General features: G+C 38.1%; 1 protein-coding gene across 2 annotated transcripts in view; it reads left to right on the plus strand.

Annotated features, from left to right (window-relative positions):
- LOC149778356 (heat shock 70 kDa protein 12A-like) overlaps positions 1 to 22792 on the plus strand; it is a 63065-nt gene that overhangs the window by 11512 nt on the left and 28761 nt on the right. For both annotated transcript variants that reach the window (XM_089939177.1, XM_089939178.1), the window contains exon 3: positions 843 to 1148. In XM_089939177.1, coding sequence (XP_089795303.1) covers positions 843 to 1148 — 306 coding nt within the window. The remainder of the gene's footprint in view (positions 1 to 842; positions 1149 to 22792) is intronic.

The following is a 22792-nucleotide window of genomic DNA, read 5'->3' on the forward strand; positions in this document are numbered from 1 at the left end:
CATGGCTTCTCTGTTTTCCAGTAATAGTTGTGGCGATCAGAGTATCATCTACGTAACTGATTCATGTCCGGAAAAATCGCAAACTTCTGCACCTCTGGGGACAAAGGCACAGTTAAAATAAAATTAAAAATACACGAATTTAAAGTGTAATTAAATTTGTATTGATGTTAAAAGAATATCATCATCATGCAACATTCTTAACTGTTGCCTATTTGGCACTGCAGTGTACACAAACCAAAGTTGTGACGCCATGAAACAATCTGGGTCCTCTGATACATTCTTATCATTTCAAGATCGTAACCAATCAATATGCCAACATCAAACCACAGGCAAAATATGAAAGTATAAGCAAATATTGAACTAAATTATATCCGTTAGTACGATCTCCTCCAAACGTTTGTTATCATTTCTGTAATAATCAAATTATTTTCTATCAACCAATAAAGAATGAAAATTTGCATAGACGTCTTCTTTAAGAGGAGAGTTGTTTTGTTGTCTTGACATTGTATCAGTACTTAAAATAGGCCATTGTGACATGGCCACTCATTTTTTGGCATGGGATTATGAGACGGTAATCACTGATTATGCATCCGCGTTAGATGGGAAATTTCCACCAACGCCATTAACATTTTATGACTGTAACTAGTCAAATTCCCTCTTGTTCTGAAGCAAAATTGTCAGAATTATATTTGTTCTCAAATTTTTTTGATTATTCTTTACATTGTTATTATTGCTATACTACTAATACAACTAATAATAATAATAAGATCAATAATAATACTAATAATAAAATAATATAAATATTATTATTATTATTATTATTATTATTATTATTATTATAGCAGGAAAATACGGATTATATTGTTGTTGCCGCCATTGATTTGGGCACAACCTACTCGAACTGGGCCTGTTCCTTCATACACGATTACAATAATGACCCGCAGAAGATAACGTGCCGAACTTGGAACGACAGCCAAAACATGTCCTTGAAAGCTCCAACAACTATTCTTGTCAGGGAGGATAAGAAAACTTTGGACAAGTTTGGATACGAGGCAGAGGACAAGTATGCTCAGTTTGCAGCAGATGGTGCTAAAGAGCTACACTCATGGTACTACTTCAAACGATTCAAGATGCTCTTACACGACCGGGTAAGTATCATTCATTAAGTACTTAGATTTTATTTTCTAGTTTACTGTGCGACTTTGGGAAACTTCAATTCGAACTCTTTTTTTCTGAATATAATACGACAGTGATAAGTTTAGATACAATTACTGTCAGCAATAAATAAAGGAATTGCTTGCTTGTCCTTTTTAAAGGAATTTTACTTGCAACAATACTAAAAGGTTAATTCTTATTCTATGTAGTAACATTACTCTATTTCTAAGCATATAATGCTTGTGATCTCCGAATCCTGATGTAGAACCGATAGTACATACCATCTACCAAACATATTTAGTAACATTTCCCAATCTCCAGGCACTGATTTTGTAATCTGATGTAGTAACAATACTACAACTGATGTAGCAACAAGGCTACATAGCTCTCCTGCTATCCCCCAAACCTATGTAGTAACATCATCCCATTTCCAATCGCTGATTTTTGATCTCTGAAACCTGCTGTAGTAACAACAATAAACAGCTCTCTTGATATCCCCCAAACCCATGTAATAAGATTACCCTATTTCAAGGCACTGATTTGTGACCTCCAAAACCTGATTTAGTAGCAATAATACATACTCATCTCCCAAAACCCATGTAGTAACCTTACCTTATTTCAAAACACGGATTGTGTGATCTCCAAAAGCCTGATGTAGTAACGATACTACACAGCTATCCCCCGAACCCATATAGTAATATTACTCCATTTTAAAGCACTGATTTGTGATCTCTGAACCTGATGTAGTAAGAATACTACATAGCATCCCCAAAACCCATATAGTAACATCACCCTTTTATCAGTAACTGGTTTTGTGATCTCCAAAACCTGATGTAGTAACAATAGTACATATATATCTCCACAAACCCATGTAGTAGCATTACCCTATGTCCACGCACTGTTATTATGATCTCAAAAACATAATGTAGTAACAAATGTAGTAACAATACTACATTGTTTATCATCAAACCCATGTACCAGTAGTAACTTTGCTCTTCTTCAAGGTAACTGGTGATGTTATGATCTTCAAAACATGTTGCAGTAATAATACTACATTTATCCTAAACCCATGTAGTAATATTATGCTATTTCCGGGTAACAGTGAAAATATCATTTGCGATCTCCAAAATCTGCTTTAGTAGCAATACTATATTGCTTTCTCCCAAAACCATGTAGTAATATTACCCTATTTCCAGGTGATAGTGTGAAACTGCTTTTTTGATCACCAAAACCTGATCTAGTAACAAGACTACATTGTTAATTACCAAACCCATGTAAAACAAATTACTCTATTCCCAGGGAACAGTGTTACACTGATTTTATGATCTCCAAACCATGCTGTAGTAAGAATACTACATTGATAAACACCAAAACCATGTAGTAATATTTCCATATTTCCACTGAAAGTGTGCCACTCATTTTGTTACCTCCAAAATCCTGATGTAGTGACAACACTACATTGGTAATCATAGAAACCATGTAGTAATATTACCCTGTTCCCAAGGTAACAGTGTATCACTGAGTATGTGTTCTCCAAATCTGATAGAGTAATCATGCTACATTGCCTCAAATCCATGTAGTAGCATGACCCTATAATTATCCAAGCAAGAGTGGAACACTGATTTTGTTTTATCAATTTCCTGGTGTAGTAATTTTGCTACAAGGATGAAGTTTAATCATATGCATTAATGATTTTTGTAACTATTGTAACATGACTACATTGTTACTACTGAAACGCATCTTATTGTGATATTTTTTTTGCATATGATGCTTTACTACCTAGATAATATCAAACACTTGCAGTACTATTTCCCTGTTTCCAAGGTAATAGTTCAGTACCATTGTTTTGACATTCGAAACCAATGGTTGGTACTACATGTATTGCTACAAGTCAAACATTTACTGCTATGCTATAATAATACTTATTAATGTAGCATTTCTACATTGTTAATCTCAATGCTCTATTTCCAAGGAAAACTGCAATAATTTTAGAATTTAGTTTTTCACTTTATATGCCACTGAAACAATGAACTCCACCGCATATCTTATTCCCCACCAACAAATCGTGCCGCAACAAATTATTATGATGCATTTTATTGCAGCTATTATACAGTTTGGTGGATAGCTCATGTTTTGTCGCAGATCGGTCCTTATGTTCCAGAACTGGCCTTGAATTCAATCATTGTATAAATGTTACAAACCCTCTTGACAGAGGACAAGAAATAGTCCAAACCGTCATGCTTTATTGAATCTGCAAATGAATAAAAATAAGGGGTATTGACAACGTTCAGTACTTTTGGACTTACTCAGCTTGTTTAGTTGGTCAGCGAAAAGCTGACATCAGCAGACTGGTCAAATCTTATATTTGGCTGGGACAAGATGTGAAACAGCGATATGGTTTAACAAGAAAGCAATATTAACCAAATCTTTAACAAAATTATCAATACAGCCGAAAAAATTCAAGCTTATCTAGCAAAAAGTCACTTTGACAGCATACTTTTAATTGCAGAATTGATTATCATTGATATGCATATATTCATTTCGACAACGAGCTTTTTGCATATAACAGAGTGAACAGAAAAACAATATATATATATATATATATATATATATATATATATATATATATATATATATATATATATATATATACATATATGCATATATATATATATATATATATATATATATATATATATATATATATATATATATATATATATATATATATATGTCTGTCAGTGTGTGTGTACCCTAATTTCATTTAGCATAGAATCAGCAACATAATGAATCTATTCAATGAAGAGTTCTTTTTTTTTTGATTACATACTTATTGCACAAAACGCAATTGTGCTTACGTGGTAAACTCAGTGGCATTTCGTGAAATTCTAAACAGTTTGAAATTGTGTCTCCATATTAAAGCCGAAAACGTTGACAGATATCTAAACATACAAAATCTCACGTGTAATTCTTGTTACCTAAAATGATTGTTTGGTATATATCTACAATCACAATCTCTTATCCAAGCCAAATTTTTCCCAACTTGCGGTTCCATATTTTTTGTGTCCAAGTTTTGAAATTATAAAGATATTTTTTTAATGTTTACCCAGAAATGTATTACCTCCAGGCACATGCCACATACCAGACCCATACTTCTATATTAATAGTCAGAGCCACAAATGAAGGTTAAGTGCCACAGTAAGAAGTTTTCGTGTCTATCATAATTACATACATTACTGTAGAATGCCTAAAGATGCCCATGCTCACTCGCACATAATACAAACCAATTCTTTGGCAGATCAGCTGGTAGAACCTCATACTCATAATGCGAAAGGTCGTCTGTTTCCGATATCAAAAGTCGACTGCTTCCGATATATCCTTGGCACATGGCTGACATAATGTGATAAAAGTGATACTAAACTAACCAATCAACAAAAATAAAGTTTAAAAAATGCGAGCAGAGACTCACTCGACAACCTGCGTATGAATAAAGTAAACAGTTTAATAGAACTATATCTTCATCCTCTTACCTTGCAGTACAAAGCCAGTTTCCTAGTTACGAGCAGTTCTGTCCAGGACCCCGATCTATCTACAAAGCCTAAAATACTAGATCTTTTAGTAAATAATGCAAAACATGTAACAAGAACCAGGTGCGGGGACAAAGAATGAGTGCCTTCCGTCCCGTGTTAAATGAATGCTAAAGAACCGAAACCTTTCCCTAGAACAGGTTTTCATTACAGTTAGATGGTTAAAATTATGCCCTAAAACCCCTTAAAATGCGGGTTCTATCCCAATGAGTTTGCCGACTTGTTTTTATAAACCCACCCACCCCCATTATATTTCTGGGTAAGCATGGGAACTAAATTTAGTGCACCATCTCGCAGACGCCATGTCGAAACAGGAACATACGTATGCGGTATAATTTAAGAATTGAACATGGCGTTCTTGTAATACGATATAGAATGCATTTTATTTTATATTCAAATATCAGTGTTACATGGGATACAGACGCAAGTATAGACCTTTAATATTACTCAAGTCAACCAGATATGGCAATATTTATAGATTTTTCAAGTATTAATCAGATCATATGAAATTTAGGCTTTTATTTTTTAGATCTTTTCAAGTTCTTAACAAATTATTTTTAAGTCTGCACTAACATCCACGAATTTACTGAATAGATTTTTAAGTACCCTTTCTTACCCAATTTCAATCAATTTCCATAAAAATTATAATTCAATATTTTTACATTTGTTGCTTTTACTGTTTTTTGCTAATAATGTACTCACCTTTTTATGTCATGATATTTTTGCTTCCTTTCTTTATTTTTATTTCTGTTTTAACCAACTGCAAAATGCACAAATTATTCCTTTGTTTATATATAGCGTTAACTGTAAAATCAAACAATTTCAAACCATTTGTCTGGTAAAACAAGCATGTTAAGACAAATGTTCGTATCACATGTGTCAGACTGTCTTGAGTGTCCGTCAATACTGCATTCTAATCGGGGCCCCAGGTGGACGATTCGTCTAATGCGCTAACATTTACAGTTGGTTCACTGGCATCACATCTCCGTCTCGGGCTCGGGTGTGTGAGAAAGTTTGCCAGTAGCTTCCCGTGGGTCGTTGGTTTTTACCGGGCTTTCCTCCACTAGTTATACTAAGTTATACTGGCCGCCATGTGATGACTGTCGTGTGCTGAAAAATGGCGTTAAACCCTTAACAACAAAGCACTCTGATATTAGCTTAGTCCTTTCGTCATGAAACCTGGTTAAAGTTTACACTGCCGCCCCCAAGTGATCCTGTCTACACCTATCTACACCGATACACACATTTTCAGGCATCAAAGTCTCTATTTTAAACTGCTTTTACATCCTACCAAGCCAAACGTCGTCGATCGCCTTTTATCTACGATGCATATCTAGTTATATATTATATATAGTAATAACAATAAATACCGTTGCGCTTTTTGATTAAACTACAAGTATTTACGAATAGAACAATATGAAAGTAAAAGTCAGTCAAGTAACCAGAACACACGAGTTTGTTCATTGATTATTCTGTTGTAAAATAAATAAAAAAGAGGGCAAATAAAATAATTTTGAAAGTGTAAACCGTCGCGGATTAGCTTTTTAGCAATTAATAACATCAAAAGTAACATTAACCATCATGGATACGGGAAATAAATGCTATCGGGATGAAGATTTTAACCTGAAGAAGTCAAAACGTTTCAACTGTATATGATGAAATCTGTTCTCATAGTTCAGATATAGAGAGCAAACATGGAATGTTATATATTTTGCGCGTTATGTCACAAGCACGAGTCAAAGAACACTTCTGTAAGCAAACGTGTACAGTTTGTGTTGAACGTCATTTATGGACCATACGAGATGTAATGAACATATACATTGCCCAACAGCCGAAACAGTTGCAAAATACAAAACGTTTGTTCCTATGTTCAAAGGGTCAGATAAGACACATGAAGATATGAAGATATTTCACAATAACTATCATTAATGTACCTTTTCTCTAGTCTAGTCCTAAACCATCCATAAGATCGGGCGAGTTGTATTATTATGGGGCTTTTGAACCTTTTTACTCTTACAGGTCCAAGTCATCTGTACGCAATGACTTTACCCTCGAATCACACTCGATAGCATGATTTACGCGAGTGCGAGCGAGCCCGCGATGCAAAGTTGCCAAGATTTCCCCATCCAAAGACATTAAACTAGTTCCATAACCAAACTAACGATTACGTAATCATACGATTGATGATTGTTGTTCCTAATCCCGCAACCATATGAGCGTAGGCTTATACGTGAAATTCTTATCAGGAGCTTCAGTATCGCCAGTTATAAGAACTGTACTTGTTTTGGTCGCTAACGCCCTGGTTCCTTGTCTGTGCGCGAAGTTGATGTTTTCCATTTCGACTAGCACAATTTCAAACTCAGCCATTCTAATCGTTTTATCTTCGATTGTCAACTAGTCCAGTTTACTTATTGTATTGAGACTGCTTTGTGCCGCCGAGAAGTTCCAAAAAAAACGTATTCTCGTATTCAGCAGCAGCGAGATTACTTTACAGCTCCTCAAGTGAACCGACAACAAATCCGATACTGTAACCGTGGAGATCCAACATGTGTCCGTCCGGGTCCACAATCGTAAAACGAAAATGGGTCAAACGGTCACTGTGGCATGAACGATACATAGGCTTCGCGGGAGTAATCAATAATAGATCACTCTGTTCCACATTTAGGGAAAACTCGAACAAGATATAAACCCGCCCCCTTGGGGTGGGTAGGGGTCATCGCTAGCGGAAGCTCAGCAACTGCTGATGTTGGAGATACAGTGTAAATTGATCTGAATAGCTGGGTAAGCCTGATAAATGCAGGTCCTACACGCATAATGTGTTGGCTTGTGGAAATCATATTAATATCTTATGGTCAACAGAGACTTGTTCTTATTAAAGACGGTGCTATGTCAACCAAGCACGGTGCAGATTTAATCAGGATGAATGAGCTGAGTGTGGGTTGGTGCTGGCTTATGAAAAGTGTAGTCTTTGTCAGTCATCAATGAAACCCTCAGTCGAATCTCATCGTTGATTCATTCAATGTCGTACACACCAGATGAAAGTTCAACTTTTGCCAGGTCGCACAAACAGCCATTAAAATCACAAATGTGTTATTCGCGGAAAGACCGCTCGAATGGCTACGAATAAATAATATGCCACCTGTAGTAAACACGCAGCGACACTAGAGTGCGGGGTTGGTAAAGAGAAAATCACAGCAAATCATGGTATCGTTGACAAATCACATCAAATAAATGTATCGCTGATGAAATCATCGATGTAATGCTCTGAGTTATATTTGCAACAACAGGGTGTCTTCTCTGATTGCATCAATTGTTCTCCAATGATTTCGATGCATACTTGGATTCCCATAATCACATCTTGCAAGTGTTCAATGGATTGGGTTTTTCTGACAATCGGACCAGGTTATTTTTCTGTTCCCATCAGCAAGTAGGTGATTAAGCGACTTCTTACATGTTCCGCCGTTTCACGCGTGGGTTTGAAAACCGATGCAAACGTTTCCTCAAAGCCCACTATGGGCAACTACAACACATTTGACACGTTACGGCCGACTACGAATGTTATCGGTCATTTCCAAGTGTTTCGTTGGGAGCAAAGAAGTTTACGTGTGTCAGGCTTTCCATGTCTACTGGTGACGCAAATGGGTCTACAAATGTCAGTGCTGGCGCTGCTACGTTAACGAAGATACTCTGGACACCACGGAACAAATACCTTAACATATTTGGATCCGTCTATGACCTATTCACAATTATTACGGGCTTTGAGAAAAGCCGATATATCGCGTCGAAACTATATGTTACAGAGTCGTTTAAAGCGCTCGTCTTTATCGATCACTGTGATCTCACCTGTCCGAGTGGGTTCAAGTCTAAGGTTTGGACAATGTAAGTTTATAAGCTACCAGTAGTTTCTTGTGGGTTGGTGGTTCTTTCCGGTATTTTCCCAGGTTCTTCCTCCACCAGTTATTCTGGCCGCCATGTATAGCTTACTATGTGCTGAAAATGATGTTAAACATAAAGCAACCTGATACCGACATGATCTCGCGTACAAACCATCAAGTGCTATATGTGTGCCTCAACCTACTTACAGTGCGATCCCGCCATAACACAAATTCGGATATAACGCGGTCGTGGCGTGGCTCCCGAAATTTCGTATATTCATTCGCACATGAATAAATATTCTTTGTTCAAAGTACGTGAGATAGTGTATAGAAAGTTCTTATTTTGGGGAAGAGATCGAATACGAATTCGAACGTAATACGATCGTAACGTGGTTCCGGAAATTTTAAATACATGTATGTGTAATGTTCTCGTAGCGGGAAAACTAATTTTTGTTCAAAGTGCGTGAAATAGTGTATAAAAAATTTATTATAATTTTGGGGAAGAGATCGAATATTAATTCGAATATAATACGATCGTGGCGTAGTTCTTGAAATTTTAAATACATATATTTGTATTTTTCCGTACCTTAAAAAAATATTTTTTTTTAAGTACGAGAAATAGTGTGCAAAACGTTTATTATCATATTGGGGAAGAGTTCGCGTATGAATTTTAAGATAATACGATCGTGGCATAGCTTCGAAAATTTAATAATTTCACCAGGTTCTTGAAGTGTTATGCCAAAATAAACTTTATCGGAAATCTTACTTATTACTGATCCATGAGTAAGGCCAGTAATTCGTATTTGTGATTGTCTAGAGTTAATTCTGTATACATACAATCGTTGCTCAAACAATAGCCAACATGTGTTTCTTCTTTAACTGCATACACAACCAAGAAGCAGACGATGCGGCGGTTGATAAAATATTTTCATTTTAATAAACATCAAAAAATTAAACCAGCCAACATGTTTGCTGGGCTTGACGGTGTTATTAGACGCAATCAGTTGACCAATAAATAATGTCCTCTATATTAGCTGGAAATTGAAAGGGTATGAAATTGTACATGCATTCAGCTTAATTGTTTTATATAAAAGTGACTCGTGACTATTGCAGGCTTACTGCACTTAGTTCTCGGGCTTTACCTGCGTATGGTATTTGCTTATGAACTTGTTATTAATTTCCTATTTTTATAGAAATATTTTACTCGTATGGAAACGCAAGTTCACAAACGCAAGTCGTTCTCTGCACTTTGCGCAATTTTAAATATAGTAGTTTCACACGTTTCTTTCCATATTCACAAAATCTGAAGTAAATGTTATGTGCACGCTGAAAGCATGTGTTGATTGTTAATTATTCTTGCTGTAGTCGTTCAAACGAATAGGCGTACAAGCGTTAATCTTTGGAAATTTACAATGGATGAATGTACACGGGATCGCATATGAGAAACGTTTAGCAGTATGAAATTTGTACAGATACCGTTCATAGACCCTGGAACGTAATGAACCGTACACATGCTTCGTCTTTCTTAACCTAATTTTACTGTTAATTTTTCCCATTGAATTCAGACACATAATGATCTATGAAAAATTACTGAGTAGTTTAAATATGTATGCACTTTTTGTAATGGAATACATTAATTATGGATTAATGGCAAGCCCCGTCGGTATGATATCAAACGGCAAGTAAACAGTGTTAATGCATTGTTCATGCTATATATTAGACGTTGAATTCAGACACATTGTTCTGGGTCAAAATTATTAAATATTGTAAATGTGTGCAATTCTGCAATGGAATTACAAGCATTATGGATGAACTGCATGCCACGACGGCACGATAGTAAACGGTGTTGAAGCCCTATTCATCATATACATTAGACATAAATACGCTTTTAAGTGCCAACGAGTTGTTCTCTGAGAAAAGTAAAATACTGTAAAACTCCTCATTAACGCGACCCCGATTTTAACGCGATCCAATTTGTTTGAACCCCAATTATCGCGTTATAGCGAGGTTCTCCCGAATATAGATTTCATCCACGGCTTCAACGCGATAACGAGGCCTAGTGTCAGAGAAAGAATTGCTAGAGGGAACATCAAGGCGGGTATGAAGCCAAAATCTACACTTATTCTTGATAGCTTGCCACTCATTAGAGGTAAAGCATATTGATATAATAAACATGGACCTGATTTACCACAGTATGCGCAGTTTTTGGTGGGTGACACTGCTATTGAAACGTTAGTGGGCAAAGCAAACGTCACCCATTGGATTACTCTCGAGTGACTTGCCAAGGAAGCATTGTGGCAAACGTACCAATCAGCGCCAAGAAAGTTTTCCCGCGTATGATTTGACATGAAAACTTCTAGCAAAGTTCATTAGAATGAAATAATTTCTCCTGTATGTTCGTGTGCGCGGACGCACTTCAGAACTCTTAAACCATTGTAGAAAACGAAGCTATTGGAGTTTAAACATTGAGTATCGCAGATGCGCTTAAGCATATTTACACACGTTCATCACCAACATAGCCACTGATGTTGAAGCTGAACCTGGGCAAAAAACGTCCCGGAGCCGTTGCTGGGGTCTTAATATAATATATCGCGACGAGGCCATTGTGGATTTAAGTGTACACTTGCGGAACGATTATTCGGATAACAGTAAGTGCATGAATTCTTAATGAATCGTAAAGTGACGTTTCTCGACTTAAATCAGTCATAGAAGTGTAAATAATGAAACCACACGCAATCTTGACTCAAAATCTCACGAGACGATTCGACCGAAGCCTGTCACCTCACAACTAACTGCAGTTAACCCAGTCGGAAAGATTTTTTTCGGTATTTGTATGCACAGGTACTGACGCCTCAATGTTTACGAGTTTTGCAACCTTCAGCTTGGCTTCTTAGCCGTGTACAGTAACGAGACTGAAATCGATGACGGCGTGACTCAAATGCTGTAGCCACAAATGATCGGATCAGTTTGAATTGGTCATTGTTGCTGTTGTACTCATGCACCTGTTTGTTGACATCCATGTGTGTAGTTATAGATCCACTAAAACTCGCTTAAGGGTAGCAACGACTCGGAATGAAAATCCCGCCTTGGATTCCATGCTCCAATGTCTCTGAGCTGTTCCAACTCGACCTTGCTTTTATACAACACTGTATCCCAGGTCATTCCTCAATGACTTCCCTTGCAGGGGCGCCTATTGGCAACTCTGCTTTATGGGCTCGTGAGATCTTGAAATAAATCATACACCCGTTTCAAGGGTTAAGTTACATGGTCTAGAAAGCTTTGACCTAATTCAATAATAAAATTCCAAAGGCCCATAATGATACTACTGTGCGCCATAAGTTCAACTTCCTACAGAGAAGAATATATGACACAAATGTAGCACCTTAGTTTCAGATACGTTAAAAAAAGGATTCAAAAATTCAAAAAACGACAGTCACCCATAGGGACGGACGCTCTAGCACCCAAAAATAATTTTCATGTATTCAAAATGAGACCATTGGCTCTTTTTAATACAGTATGTATAAGCCATTGCTGATATTCTTCAGCAGTAAGATTTTCAAATCAGCACCGGTGGTGGCCATATTGGATTTAAGATTGGTGCCTTTTTCTTGTAAGACGCACTAGCCAACATTAGACGATTTCTAGTTGAAACTGGATGTCAATATGACTATCCATTCAGGAAAATTAGTGAAAAGAGTTTCAGTATGTTCACTGTACTGGCCATACTGGATGTCTGCTGGGCACAATTTTATTTGGACCAACCTGATACATGCCATCCTCCCCCCTCCCGAGGTATAAGCATATTTGCTAATAAGTGGCAAAAAATTGTAATTTGGGCGTGAAAACTAATCTATATATTGTGTGCCATAACTACAGCACACTTTATAAAAAGTTACATTTATTTTTGCAACTAACCCGGATCTGCAGCTGGTCAAAATTCTTGTAACAAAGTGCAAAATCCATATTGATTAGAACCAGAATACAAACACAAAATATACTGACGAATTAGTTATATTCAGCGCTCACTTTAACTAGCCTTCGCTAAATGATCGTGAACTTGAAGTTGTGAGTTCTGCAGTGAGCATGGTATGCTCAGTCCAAGTGCTATATTACATTACTCTCATAGTCTTCTTTTTTAAAGTTTGTAAAGCAGTGTTGATTCATCATTTTTCAAATATGACATGTTTTGAAGTTTTTAAAGATCCATCGCTCTAACAGTTTTCATCGTATAACATTCCCGACTCACACACAAAGACGTTTCGCTTAAACGCGGTTGTCATGTTGGTTAAAAACACAGACTGGTCCACTACCTAACTAGTTTATTAATATAATGAATCTGTGAAGAAAACTTCATATTTGAAGAAAACCATCTGTTTTCTTAGAAATGGGTCATATACAGTTGTTAAAAATAACAAATAAGGAAAGTACTCTTGTGCTACTCTTACGCAGCTGTCATCTTTATAAGAATATTCTCAAATATATACGAATGTAATTAAAGAAATGATAAAAAAACTTGTATTACTTAACTTTTATTTCATTTTCTAATGTGCCAAAAAGTGTAACCCATATACAAGCTAATATAAGACGCAGTCTGGTGAACATAAATGCAATGATTATGCAAAAAGCGTAATGATTGACATGTATGTATATCGTAATAAATCTTTTGGTGAAACCCCTATGTGGATATGACCATCAGTTCTTCTATAGTAGTGATAACACTATTTCCAAAGTTGACACATTGATTGTCAAATTGATATCATGCTGGCATAATTTATATTCAGGCCTAATTTAATTCAATACAATGTCTTCTCATGAGAAACCTCATATGAGATTCCATTTAGGAGAAGTAGGGATAACAGTTTCAAGATGTCTGCCATGATGGTAATATTTGAAGCCAGACTGGTACATTTTCAATAAGGATAAACTATATCATAATTAGTGGATAACAGATATGCGCCATTTTCATTTAGCACCAATACACAAAATGATTTATGGTTATAACCGAATATTTGCATGTCTTTGCATCAAGGCGTAATAGGGACACAACTATTTGCAAGCTGGCCACTGTGGTGAGCATAATGGATGTCAGATCTTGACAATTTTCTTAATAAAACAACTAGACACCAAAACAATTCCTTTTGTGAAAATATCCTTTTGATATGACTAAAGATGGCTCATGTTGAATGTCAAAGTCAACATCATACGATGTCTTATAGTAAAAACTCCATGGTGATATTTAGCAAAATCTCCATGGTGATATTCAGAAGTAGCAATAAAAAGAAACGAAATGTCTTCGTTTAGTTAGGACCACCTAGACACCATATAAGTTCTTTTGGTGAAAAACTGACGTCAAGGTTTGTTGATGAGGATTAGCAATAAGATTTTCAAGATGACTGCCACATGAGATATCAGACATGCATGAAAACCCCATACTGATATAACCATCCATTCCGGATAAGTTGCGACAAGATTTTCAAGATGGTAACCGTGGTGGCCACATTGGAAGCCTCATTTTCGTTTAGGACCATCAAGACAGAAGATAACAGACCATCTCATTAGCTCTCCTGGTCTATGACTAGTAGAGCTAAAATCTAAATAACTGTATATGTACAATCGATATATATAAACTACTTAGTATAAATACAAATATTTTGTGTCTTGTTGTTTATGGAAGAATTTTGGTAAATTATTATTTCCAACATAGATTTTACTGATTTCTAGTATAAACAGCTGAACAGTTGCATAAACATTATTATAGTTGCGCTGGACATCTCATTCCCCATTGACAAAATTAAATGAACGGCATAACGTGTGTGTGTGATTGGATTATTAATGTAGCTTTAACAATTTTTCAGTCATATCGCTACGATATCTGCAGTGTGGCAGTTTATAGTGATGTCTAGCACTGGGGCATCATGCCGCAGACATATAGCATGATGACCCACCAGTCACATTATCCTGGCACCAGGCCGACCAGTCCTAATAATAACCTCTTAATGCTGAGTGCCAAGCGAGGCAGCTGTTAGTACCATTGTTTTAAGTCTCTGGTATGACTCGGCCAGGGATCGAACCCACGACTTCCCGCATCCGAGGTGGATGATCTAACCACTAGGCAACCATAGTGGTTACAGCATAAGAAAAATATCCCCAAAATCTGATTATATGTGTGTATATGTGTTTTTATCCACAGCAGTTTCATGCTCGCCATACATATTATGTAATGACTTAGGTCTTCATCATGGGACCCACCTTTAATTTCTCAGATTATGGCAAAACTGATACTTTTGCTTCTGCTGCTGGGCACATCAGTAGTGAAGTGGGGCACCCTAGGGACAATGGGACCTACCATTAAAAACATTGTCCCGGCACTCTGGGGACAGTGGGAATTAAACATGGGGAAATTTAACATGGGAAATACAGGACCGGCACTTTGGGGCCAATGGAAATTTAACATGGGGAAATTTAACATGGGAAATACAGGACCGGCACTTTGGGGACAATGGGAATTTCACTTTGTGGGTCTGTTTAAGGACAATAGGAATTAACTTGGGGAATATTGGGCTTGTTTACGGACAAAGAAAGTGGAGTCTGTATAGCGTCTGACCTCACGGTATGGGAGATTGGTAACAATGTTGCAACAATGGTAGGAACAGGTGTGCACCGGACTGACCTCAATCGGGAAGAAAGAGTGGGACTTAGATCTACATAACACATTCAACATACAACATACTGTGACAAACACTTATACAACTTACCAAAATAATTTTTATTTGAGGCAAGAAAGCAAATCTTTTCGAGGCATATGAGTGGCCCTGAAAAGGGCTTTTGGGTTTATGTTAACAGTATTCCGTTAACATAGACGGCATCGCATAGGTCTTATTCTTTTCCTCAAACTTATTCTGACTGCTGGCCTGTAGATAAGGACTCTCTTCAAAAAGCCTTGTCTCTCCACATAAATTCTTCTTTTCCAAACACTCGTATCGGTGATCCTGATAAGTCCGTACGGAACAGCATTGCGATATGAGAGTAGATGATTCTACGTTAGTCCACATCTTGCAACGAGAACAGTAGTAGGGAGGGCGAATCCTACAACTTTTAGAAGGTTCCAAATGCCGAAATAAGCCCTTTATGGAGGGCGAATCCTACGGTTCCAAATGCCGAAATGACGCTTTATGTAAACGCAATTGTCGCCGTCGTTGCTGCCGTTTGTTGTCTTTGCCCTCCCTGCTGTTCCCTGCGTCCCTTTTCGAAAACTAAGGTTTTATCGAGGTGAAATTTACTTTTTTACCACCGAGAATCCCGAAACCAAAGCCAGTATCGTGGAACGTTTTCAACGTACTTTGAAAGAACGTATGTGGAAATATTTTACGCAACACTACACTCTCAAGTACATCGACATCTTACCGCACCTGGTTCAAGCGTACAACTAATCTTACCATCGCAGCATTGGACATGCCCCCCCCCCAAGAAGTGACTCCCGATAACGTAGTGACCGTTTTTGAGCGTCTGTTTGGTACGTCCCCGACGGTAGCTGTCCCCAAGAAAAGTGGAGTGTTGGCAGTAGGAGACTGTGTGCGCATTGGCAAAAACAAACGCACTTTCGACAAAGATTACTTTACCAACTGGACCACCGAATTGTTTCGTGTCACTGGACGATTGCATGGTCGTATAAATCTCAAGACATAAATATAAATTTCAAGACATGAACGGGGAAGTGTTAAAAGGAACGTTTTACTTGCCCGAGTTATAACGTGTCACCAAAAATGAAGACGTGTAGGACATCGAAAGCATTCTGGAACGAAGAACCAATTAAGTGGGAAAACGACGTGTTAAAGAAGTCAAAGTGCGTTGAAAAGGATATCCTTCTAGTTTTGATTCATGGATCGACGCTTCGCAAGTCATCGACTATAGAAAAAAGTGACCTTCCACGCAGTCTCAGCTACCGCTACCACTACAGCGACCACTCCTTCACCCAGTTCGTCTCTGCAAGATCTACAAAAGCAACCCTTGTAGGTGTGGTGTGAAGAACGTGTGCCTCAAACGCAAATCGTCTTTTTCTGCCAAATCTTTGTCGTGAATTGTGTCATCGGTGCGACCATCGCCAATTTGAATTTGCAACAAGGAGACAAACAATTGTGGACCATTTTATTGAGCAGTTGCATCGGTTACCTTATTCCCAATCCTTACCTGAAATACTCCTCGAACGGCAACAACGGGAAGTTTGCGTCCAGTGTCAATCACCACTCCAACAACAACAACATTTTTAGTGGAGATACTCCTCTGACTTTTAGTGACCCCTCTGACAGCCACAACCAATTTTACTTAACCTTACCCAGTTACAGTTCAATGGAGGTGTTTCCCCATAACACTTTGTGTTGTTACACAGACAAATTACCTGAGGTCATCCAATTAGAACACGAAGCCCATTGGGAAGTGGCTTTGGAAGAAATGATTCACCCTACACAAGTCCTCAATGTCCTTCCTACTCAAAATTTTTTTGATGTCATGACACACAAGTGCACGACTACTTCCTTGCTAATTCAGAATATACTAATTTTCAACATAACCCCAACACAAAAACGTACACCTATATGTTTATAATTCCCACAGGCTATTATTTCAGTGGTCAACATTTGGTGGACACGATTGTTGCCATGTTCAATGCAGTGTTTGGTAAAGCCCTGGAGAAAAGGAAAAGTGTTAAGATAGAGTACCATAAAGCGGCTCGTCGCCTGCTGATTACACTTACGAAAGAGAAAGTGGTGTCAATTACATTTTGTCCTCAATTATTTGATATGTTGGGTAGGGACATTCAGATGAAAATGATCAGGTAAAACAAATTACCAATCATTTCCCACAACGATACTTTTGAGAAGTTATTTCGTTACCCGGTAGAAACGAACCAAGGACTGAATTTGATTTCTGTATACTCCGAAGTGGTGGAGTATGACGTGGTGGGACAAAACCTGCCACGAACGCTGACGGGGAAGGTGGAAACACCTATCACGTTTACCGCAAATTTGTACATCTTCACTATCTGCCCTTCAGTACGTTGTATCTCGACAATGTCAATATTGATATAAAAGGAGATCTGGGACAAAATATTTCATTCACCAAAGTGAAAGTCACGGTGAAACTCCATTTTCGAAAACGATTCTCTAACTACTTGTAAGTCATGTTTCCAGTGTACCGAGGCGTCGCTCGACAGCGCGGAGATGGTTTTGGAGATATGTTGAAATCATCCTTTCGTTCGCTGGCTCCTGTTTTGAAACCGATGGTGATATGAGGATTGCACGCCTTGAAAGATGCCACACTGACGCACGGCAAAGAATTTATCCAAAATGTCATCATTGACAAACAAAACCCTGAAGAAGCTTTCTTGAGCACAGGAAAAAATGACTTGCTTCAGACGGATAAAGACATTTTGGGCCGATGAGAAACTCCCATAAATGCCCTGAACGCTGCCGAGCCAGGCATTCCTGCTTCCCTGACGATACAGCAAGGACAAGGCAGAAAGAGACGATGAAGAAAACATACCTTCAGAGAACTTCACACTCATAAAGCTGGAAAGACTAAGAAAAGACGAACCGTCCAAGACTTAGACATTTTTCATTTTTAAATCAGAGAGACAACAAAATGATCCACCGAAAGTCTTGCGCCTGTTCCAAGTCGGAACTGGATATGTTTGCCATACAACCTTCCATGATGACGATGCAAGAGTCCCAATGGGTCAAATTTCATCCTGTCTTCTCTTTGACGGATTCAGCTCCCATCGAGTTTGAAATCAAGGGACAGCTCGAAGATTACATTGATCTGAATAGCAGTTATTTGTACATGAAATTCAAAGTAACCGAATCGAACGGTGACAATATAGCCGACGGAGATAATGTAGCCCCCGTTAACAATTTCATGCATTCCTTGTTCATCGAAGTGGATTTGTACTTGAATAACAAACTTGTAAGCATCAGCATGGACACTTACCCTTACCGAGGCAACCTGGAACATCTCTTGACGTACGGAAAAGAGACGAAGAACACTCATCTGGATGCCTACGTGGTATGGAAACCTGACACAGCAGGCGATAACAAATTTAACGACAGAAGGCGCCAATCTTAAAAACGTGGGTCATAATAGACGTAAAATAAAAATCCAAGCACGCCGTAGTTTAAAACTGATGCATCGTTTGCATTTGGACATGTGGTTGCAAGAGAAGTATTTGCTGAACTGTGTGGATGTTCGCTTGAGACTGAATCGCAGCAGTGCCGGTTTCCATTTGATAGGTGCAGCTGATGCCACTTACAAAACAACAATCGAAGAAGCCAGACTCTACGTTCGACGTGTGGAAGTGTTACCTAAAGTGGAAAACGACCTCAAGCATACTTTGAGCAGAACGACCGCCAAGTATCCGATACGACTCGTGGAAATGAAAACTGTCACTATTCCCACTGAACAGCGATCGATGATCGAAGATCATCTATTCCAAGGACAGTTACCCAAGCGTTTAATCATTGGCATCGCCAAGAATTCACCCGTCAATGGAGCCTACAATGAAACTCCTCCAGTTTCAAAATACAAAGTGCCCAAAATCGAAGTCAGTCGCGATAGCAAGACCTTGTGTACCAGACCCTTCGAACATAAGTATGACCAGAAGAATTACTTGAGATCGTACTTGTCCATCTACGATGCTACCGGCCAATTAGGGACCAACACCAGTCACGACATTACGTACGAAGAATATTCAGGAGGCTACACTTTGTGGGCTTTTGATTTCATTCCAGACCAAGGCAGCGACGAGGGACATTTCCACCCTATACAATCCGGCCAGATTCGTGTGGACATTCAGTTTGCAGAAGCTCTACGCGCAGACAATACGGTGATCCTGTATGCCAAATTCGACAATACCATATAAATCAACAGTTTGAGATAAGTCATTCTCGACTATTAGATGCAATGGAAGACTGTTATCACTGTTTGAATAGTGGAGAATCTTTGGACATGGAATGGAAGGACGTCGTGGAAGTAGAACCCCAAGACAAAGACGAAAAGGACACAGTGAATTTGCTTCTTCCCGTGTGTGGATAGTAAATATTTTGGTTTTTGATAGTATAATTTGGGTTTGATTTTATCCTTCTCGTGTATGGATAGTATATTTTGGTTTGGGTTTTTTTGTATCCTCACCCCTATATGTAGTGATAAGGGATGTTTTCCTTCACGTCCGTGCTTGACACAGCGTCCGTCGTTCGCGTCATTCTAAGGAATAACCAAAGAAGAAGATGGCAGCAGCCTCGGTTGTATTTAACTACTTGAAGGACGGTTGGTATTGGATAGTGGATGCCCCCTATGTAGTGAAAAGGCTTGAGAAGGAATGGAGGTCTCAATTTACAAAAGACTTTGTAACAAGACAAGTAACAAGCCTAAAAGTAGCAACGGAGCTTGTGAAAGACATGATTGAGGAAGAAGTCAAGAGATTAAGAAGCTTCATTCACCCTCAGTATGTGAGAGTGGGAACATTGAAGGAGGCCGTATATATTGTAATGAAAGTCAGATGTTTTTTTTACAAGATATATTGAATTTCACAGAGTAGTCTTCTGTAAGGTGGGGCGTGGACCAGCTCAAGAAAGCAGAACTGATGAGAAATGTGTTGACAGAAGAAGTGAAGAAGATAAAAGAAAGGTGGTCAAATGAAGAAAGGAGACAGAAAACAAAAAATAAACAGGAGGAGTTTGAGAGACTAAACAACAACTAGATGAAAGTCCAGGAGAAATTCAGAGCCACATGTCATCCTGACTGGATGCCAGAGGATGAAGAGAAGCAGAAGAAAGGAATATTTGGTAAAGTCAGGAGCTGGTGGAAGAAGTGGAGAAATAGAGGAAGAACCCAAAAGCCCTTTTTAGGGCCACTAATATGCCTCGAATAGATTTGCTTTCTTGCCTTAAATTTTTTTTAGGCAGTTGTATCAGTGTTTGTGACTGTATATTGTATGTTGTATGTGTTATATAAATATATGTCCCACTCTTTCTTCCCGATTGAGGTCAGTCCGGTTTCTGCCATTGTTGCAACATTATTACCAATCTCCCATACCGTGACGTCAGACGCTATACAGATTCCACTTTCCCTTGTCCGTAAACAAGCCCAAATATTCCCCATGTTAAATTCCCATTGTCCCTAAACAGACCCACAATGTTAAATTTCCATTGTCCCGAAAGTGCCGGTCCTGTATTTCCCATTTTAAATGTTCCCATATTAAATTCCCATTGTCCCCAGAGTGCCGGTCCTGTATTTCCCATGTTAAATTTCCCCATGTTAAATTCCCGCTGTCCCCAGAGTGCCGGGACCATGTTTTTAATGGTAAGTCCCATTGTCTCTAGGGTGCCCCACTTCATTACTCACATCATTGCAGTGATTTTGGTGCAATTACTTTCAAGATGGACAAACTCTGATAAAACAAGTTTTAGATCCATTTCCAGTGATTTTTGTTTATTTGCGAACGGACAGAAAAATGTCTGTAACAGAATTTGGTACCCACATTAGCCAAATCGGAGACTCGAACCCACGCAGACAGAGGTGAGATGGCAGTGATCCTTAACGGAGAGCGCTTTAGACCACTCGGCCACCTTTGCAAAGACACCTAAACTTATAATGATGCAAAAGGCAAAAGCAATAAATTAAAAATTAGAATAAGCATGCAAAGATGTTTCTAAAAAGCAAAGCTTAAAACTAGAATTTTACGAGGATATGTCTGGAGTATAGTCAGGTATAAACCGCTCACAATAGCTAATGTGGTGCATTTGAAGACTGTAGTGGGTGAGCCCATTGTGCTAATGTGCATAGGCAAAAAAGGTCACGAAATGGAACCACCTAATAAGAGTAAATCAAACAGATGCTATATGCGTGTACGCAAACAAATGTTATTACATATCATTACCCAATGACGTCGGAGTATACCCCATTTATATATAAAATGAACAACATTATTATTTCAGTTGCTGGAATAGTGTTCAAGAGTGATTAATATTTTTAAGGTGATTAAGGAAGCAAAGCAAGCAAAAATAAATTTCAAAACTCTTTGTTGACTGAGTTTTCTTTGTGAAGCATGCCAGCAAAAGATGGGAGGGGGATATGATTCTGATATGGGCACATACAGCAAACAACATATCAGTATATGTCATTTTTGTGTGTATATTATGTATGTCATTATAGAAGACCACCTGTATGTAAAATATTCAGAATTGAAACTACAGTTAGTTAATTGAGCTATGTTTTCAGTATGAATTTAGCCATGGAATAGATTGACAGACAATAATATGTACACGCTTGTGTTTTGAACAGTTGATTGGTGTTGAAAGTGTTACTACCCACACCCGACAAAAGCATTTAATTGTAGTCGGGGCTTCTGGAATTTTAGTCAGTGCATGTGATTTTGTATAGACACCAGCCTGGATCTTTGTTGAAATTATCTTTCTTTGAGCTCTCTTATAGGTTACCTGCTTCAACACAAGCACTAATTTTATATAAAAAAAAAGAAAAAAGTGTTCAAACTGGAAGTTGGTTTCTCGTCATCCCTGACACATGCAGTTGAAACTGATGTCCCATAAACACTGTTAAAATTGGGTTTCCAAATGCATATAGTGTCTGTACATGCTTAAAACGGATCCCCAGAATAGAGACTCAGTTGCACCAAAACCCAATCACCATTAACATGGATAAAGCACATGATTAGTGTTGAAAGAACACAAGGCCTTAAATGACTCCTGGAGTTTCATATTATTTTGTCTTTGTCTCAGCCACATACAAGATAATTTTAAATTACTCTCCGACATAAACAGATGTGTATTTATTGGGAACCCATCTTGGTCCAGCCCCGTTTCATAGCAATGTTGGGTCTGTTTTTTGGGTGACAAGTGCTTAAACCGACTTTATTAAATATTAGTGACCAGTTTGTGAATGGCAGCAACTTTTCTTTGATGCCGGATTGTACCCCCATATATATATATATAATGAGAAGCATGATTATTTCAGTTACTGGAATAATGTTCAAGTGTCATTAATTTTTAAGGTGATTTAGGAAGCAGGCAAAACTAAATTTCAGAACATTTTGACAGAGTTTTCTTTGTGAAGCATACCAGGAAAAAGAAGGAGGGGGGTGTCACGAAATTGTGTATATAAGTTATATCA

This window comes from Sinohyriopsis cumingii, chromosome 17 (assembly GCF_028554795.1).
Source record: "Sinohyriopsis cumingii isolate HCF-2022 chromosome 17, ASM2855479v2, whole genome shotgun sequence".
Classification (NCBI taxonomy): Eukaryota; Metazoa; Mollusca; class Bivalvia; order Unionida; family Unionidae; genus Sinohyriopsis; species Sinohyriopsis cumingii.